General features: G+C 38.9%; 1 protein-coding gene across 1 annotated transcript; it reads right to left on the bottom strand.

Moving 5' to 3' along the window:
- Positions 1-620: 620 nt before the first annotated feature.
- LOC121379448 lies at positions 621-2,516 on the bottom strand. Its single transcript, XM_041508091.1, has 2 exons — positions 754-2,516; positions 621-672 (listed from the first exon to the last, which is right to left on the bottom strand). Exons 1-2 carry the CDS (start codon positions 2,474-2,476, stop codon positions 632-634), a joined length of 1,764 nt encoding a protein of 587 aa, XP_041364025.1. The 5' UTR covers positions 2,477-2,516; the 3' UTR covers positions 621-631.
- Positions 2,517-6,000: the final 3,484 nt, after the last annotated feature.

Below are 6,000 nucleotides of genomic sequence, written 5' to 3'. Positions count from 1 at the left end.
CCGAATGCATGGTTCGAACTACCCGATGGGTCGAACAGACTTTGATGCACCGACAGTGTTCGAGCCAATGAGATTCTACTGTATATATATATATATATATATATATATATATATATATATATATATATATATATATATATATATATAAATACTAATACTATACACAAAAAAATGTTTGTTTTGTTTTACGATACCACTAGAGCACATTGATTTATTCATCATCGGCTGTTGGATGTCAAACATTTGGTATTTTCGACATAAAGTCTGAGAGAGGACACCCTCTACATTTATCAATTAGTAGCAAGGGATCTTTTATATGCACCATCCCACAAACAGGATAGTACATACCATGTCCTTGATATACCTGTTATGGTGTACTGGCTGGAATGAGAAATAGCCCAATAGGTCCACTGACAGAGTTTACAGTTTACATTAGATATAATGTTTTAGGAAAATCCGACTGAACGAAAATGAGGTCAGATACTAATGAGTAGTTTACAAGATTCATAAAAAATGTTACCTAGTAAAAATTAGTGTGTTATTTTATTTATTCACCACCATCAAGTAATGTATAATCTCACAATCAGTCCCAACATTACTCGACTAGACATGCGAATGCACAGAGCTAAGACTAGAAAAGAGGATGTGATTTACTGAAAGACATGTAACAACCTATAGGCACCTGACAGTACATACACAATGTATATGACACACCCAGATGTTCACCAGGTAGGTAATAAGACATGTAACAACCTATAGGCACCTGACAGTACATACACAATGTATATGACACACCCAGATGTTCACCAGGTAGGTAATAAGACATGTAACAACCTATAGGCACCTGACAGTACATACACAATGTATATGACACACCCAGATGTTCACCAGGTAGGTAATAAGACATGTAACAACCTATAGGCACCTGACAGTACATACACAATGTATATGACACACCCAGATGTTCACCAGGTAGGTAATAAGACATGTAACAACCTATAGGCACCTGACAGTACATACACAATGTATATGACACACCCAGATGTTCACCAGGTAGGTAATAAGACATGTAACAACCTATAGGCACCTGACAGTACATACACAATGTATATGACACACCCAGATGTTCACCAGGTAGGTAATAAGACATGTAACAACCTATAGGCACCTGACAGTACATACACAATGTATATGACACACCCAGATGTTCACCAGGTAGGTAATAAGACATGTAACAACCTATAGGCACCTGACAGTACATACACAATGTATATGACACACCCAGATGTTCACCAGGTAGGTAATAAGACATGTAACAACCTATAGGCACCTGACAGTACATACACAATGTATATGACACACCCAGATGTTCACCAGGTAGGTAATAAGACATGTAACAACCTATAGGCACCTGACAGTACATACACAATGTATATGACACACCCAGATGTTCACCAGGTAGGTAATAAGACATGTAACAACCTATAGGCACCTGACAGTACATACACAATGTATATGACACACCCAGATGTTCACCAGGTAGGTAATAAGACATGTAACAACCTATAGGCACCTGACAGTACATACACAATGTATATGACACACCCAGATGTTCACCAGGTAGGTAATAAGACATGTAACAACCTATAGGCACCTGACAGTACATACACAATGTATATGACACACCCAGATGTTCACCAGGTAGGTAATAAGACATGTAACAACCTATAGGCACCTGACAGTACATACACAATGTATATGACACACCCAGATGTTCACCAGGTAGGTAATAAGACATGTAACAACCTATAGGCACCTGACAGTACATACACAATGTATATGACACACCCAGATGTTCACCAGGTAGGTAATAAGACATGTAACAACCTATAGGCACCTGACAGTACATACACAATGTATATGACACACCCAGATGTTCACCAGGTAGGTAATAAGACATGTAACAACCTATAGGCACCTGACAGTACATACACAATGTATATGACACACCCAGATGTTCACCAGGTAGGTAATAAGACATGTAACAACCTATAGGCACCTGACAGTACATACACAATGTATATGACACACCCAGATGTTCACCAGGTAGGTAATAAGACATGTAACAACCTATAGGCACCTGACAGTACATACACAATGTATATGACACACCCAGATGTTCACCAGGTAGGTAATAAGACATGTAACAACCTATAGGCACCTGACAGTACATACACAATGTATATGACACACCCAGATGTTCACCAGGTAGGTAATAAGACATGTAACAACCTATAGGCACCTGACAGTACATACACAATGTATATGACACACCCAGATGTTCACCAGGTAGGTAATAAGACATGTAACAACCTATAGGCACCTGACAGTACATACACAATGTATATGACACACCCAGATGTTCACCAGGTAGGTAATAAGACATGTAACAACCTATAGGCACCTGACAGTACATACACAATGTATATGACACACCCAGATGTTCACCAGGTAGGTAATAAGGAAGGACATGGTTTATTTAACGACACACTCAACACATTTTAGTTACGGATATATGGTTAAGGACCACACAGATATTGAGGGAGGAAACCCGCTGTCGCTACTTCATGGTCTACTCTTTTTGATTAGCAGCAAGGGATCTTTTATATGCACCATACCATACACAGGCTAGCACATACCACTGCCTTTGACGTACCAGTTGTGGTGCACTGGCTGGAGCGAGAAACAGGTGGGTAATAAATACATGTATGTTGTCTTGTCTATTAAAGTACATATGAAAATCATCTCTTGCTGCTATATATGAGGAGTAACTTATGTGATAACAGGTTTCCTCTCTACTAAATGTCAAAATAAACATTTGATAGATACCAAACTACAAAAATATCAAAAGAGGGTTTACACGCCTCTCAAAATTGTTTTGGTAGGTGTGTCACTTGTGTTTTCCAATCCACTTTGCATAACCAGTTACTTCATACATTAAATTTAGAATATCATTTATAAAATAAGATACCTCAATTGTTTTTGCTTTACCCATATAAAGTTTATGCACATTTTCAGTTCTCTCGGAGGCCTGCTTTAGCTTACTGATAAAATCTAGTATTCTGGAAAATGTTGAACACTTGGTAAATCATTCACTTAATGCGTGGTTGATCTCAGATCGATCCCCGTTGGTGGACCCATTGGGCTATTTCTCGTCCCAGCCAGTGCATATCAAAGAGGGGTGGTAAGTGCTATCCTGTCTGTGGGATGGTGCATATAAAATATCCCTTGCTACTAATGAGAAAATGTAGCGGCTTTCCTCTCTTAAGACTATATGTCAAAATTACCATAAATCAACATGCTCCAGTGGAGTTGTTAAACAAAAGAAAGTTTAAAAAACAAAATACACCAAAATCTGTTTCAAATTGAGCTCTATTTATTGACACGTGTTGGTCGTATGACAACTAGAGTCACGCTCATCACAGCCACATGAAAGACTTATGAGTGTTAGTCAGTTACCAGTGTAACAACACACAGTTACCATTGTAACAACACACAGTTACCAGTATAACAAAACACAGTTACCAGTATAACAAAACAGACACATATATATACCTGTATATACACACACACACGTCAAGTCCAGCTATAACAAAAACACAACTCTTAATAAACACCATCGGGAGTCTTTCCGGTCTGCAGACGTAATAAATAGAAACAAAACCAATATCATTTGTAACAATAAAAAAGTCACTTTTGTGAACACTGAGGGCCAAATTTATAAAGCCTGTTTTTCACTTATGCTAGGATCATACCGTCAACTGTCACAATAAAGTTGGCCAACTCCCAACTTACAATGGGTTCATTAACCCTAACCGAAAACCCTGGTTAGTTATGGTTAGGGTCAGTGGTTGGGGTTGTAGGAGTTGTATTCAACGAGAATCGAGTTGTAAGAGCACTAGTAACTGGGGATTAGTGAGTTGGCCAACTTCATTGTGACAATTGGTAGTCTGACCCTAGCATGTGTAACTACTTGTGTGTATTTACAATGTTTAAAAAAAAAACAGGCTTCATAAATTCAGACTCAAGTTTTCAGTAAGCTTCACCAACTTAAATAAATAAAATTGTTTCAATAAGTAGATTATTTTTATGTAGTTTAAAGATGTGGACTTTTTCATAAGCACAAGTGATAAAGCTGTTGCGATATCATCCTGTCTACAAATGTCTTATTGTTGGTTTCGAACTAACACTACAATTGATTTAGTCTTTAAAGGCTTTTGCTGTATGTATATGTATATATATATATATATATATATATATATATATATATATATATAAAGATACTTAGTTTTTGCAAGACATAGCTCGGGCAGTGGTTGACAAATGTTTGAGAAAGTCACCAGCCCTTACAGAAGCCTTTGACTAGTGTCCTATGTATTATAGTAATGTGGTTGGTAAGAGAAAGTCACCAGCCCTTACAGAAGCCTTGGCTAGTGTCCTATGTATTATAGTAATGTGGCTGATAAGAGAAAGTCACCAGCCCTTACAGAAGCCTTGGCTAGTGTCCTATGTATTATAATAATGTGGCTGATAAGAGAAAGTCACCAGCCCTTACAGAAGCCTTGGCTAGTGTCCTATGTATTATAGTAATGTGGTTGGTAAGAGAAAGTCACCAGCCCTTACAGAAGCCTTGGCTAGTGTCCTATGTATTATAGTAATGTGGTTGGTAAGAGAAAGTCACCAGCCCTTACAGAAGCCTTGGCTAGTGTCCTATGTATTATAGTAATGTGGTTGGTAAGAGAAAGTCACCAGCCCTTACAGAAGCCTTGGCTAGTGTCCTATGTATTATAGTAATGTGGTTGGTAAGAGAAAGTCACCAGCCCTTACAGAAGCCTTGGCTAGTGTCCTATGTATTATAGTAATGTGGTTGGTAAGAGAAAGTCACCAGCCCTTACAGAAGCCTTGGCTAGTGTCCTATGTATTATAGTAATGTGGTTGGTAAGAGAAAGTCACCAGCCCTTACAGAAGCCTTGGCCTATGTATTATAGTAATGTGGTTGGTAAGAGAAAGTCACCAGCCCTTACAGAAGCCTTGGCTAGTGTCCTATGTATTATAGTAATGTGGCTGGTAAGAGAAAGTCACCAGCCCTTACAGAAGCCTTGGCTAGTGTCCTATGTATTATAGTAATGTGGCTGGTAAGAGAAAGTCACCAGCCCTTACAGAAGCCTTGGCTAGTGTCCTATGTATTATAGTAATGTGGCTGGTAAGAGAAAGTCACCAGCCCTTACAGAAGCCTTGGCTAGTGTCCTATGTATTATAGTAATGTGGTTGGTAAGAGAAAGTCACCAGCCCTTACAGAAGCCTTGGCTAGTGTCCTATGTATTATAGTAATGTGGTTGGTAAGAGAAAGTCACCAGCCCTTACAGAAGCCTTGGCTAGTGTCCTATGTATTATAGTAATGTGGTTGGTAAGAGAAAGTCACCAGCCCTTACAGAAGCCTTGGCTAGTGTCCTATGTATTATAGTAATGTGGTTGGTAAGAGAAAGTCACCAGCCCTTACAGAAGCCTTGGCTAGTGTCCTATGTATTATAGTAATGTGGTTGGTAAGAGAAAGTCACCAGCCCTTACAGAAGCCTTGGCTAGTGTCCTATGTATTATAGTAATGTGGTTGGTAAGAGAAAGTCACCAGCCCTTACAGAAGCCTTGGCTAGTGTCCTATGTATTATAGTAATGTGGTTGGTAAGAGAAAGTCACCAGCCCTTACAGAAGCCTTGGCTAGTGTCCTATGTATTATAGTAATGTGGTTGGTAAGAGAAAGTCACCAGCCCTTACAGAAGCCTTGGCTAGTGTCCTATGTATTATAGTAATGTGGTTGGTAAGAGAAAGTCACCAGCCCTTACAGAAGCCTTGGCTAGTGTCCTATGTATTATAGTAATGTGGCTGGTAAGAGAAAGTCACCAGCCCTTACAGAAGCCTTGGCTAGTGTCCTATGTATTAGTA

Source organism: Gigantopelta aegis, chromosome 8 (assembly GCF_016097555.1).
Source record: "Gigantopelta aegis isolate Gae_Host chromosome 8, Gae_host_genome, whole genome shotgun sequence".
NCBI classification, from domain to species: domain Eukaryota; kingdom Metazoa; phylum Mollusca; class Gastropoda; order Neomphalida; family Peltospiridae; genus Gigantopelta; species Gigantopelta aegis.
Note: the sequence above shows the minus strand (reverse complement) of the source record. Positions and strands in the feature narration are given on the sequence as shown.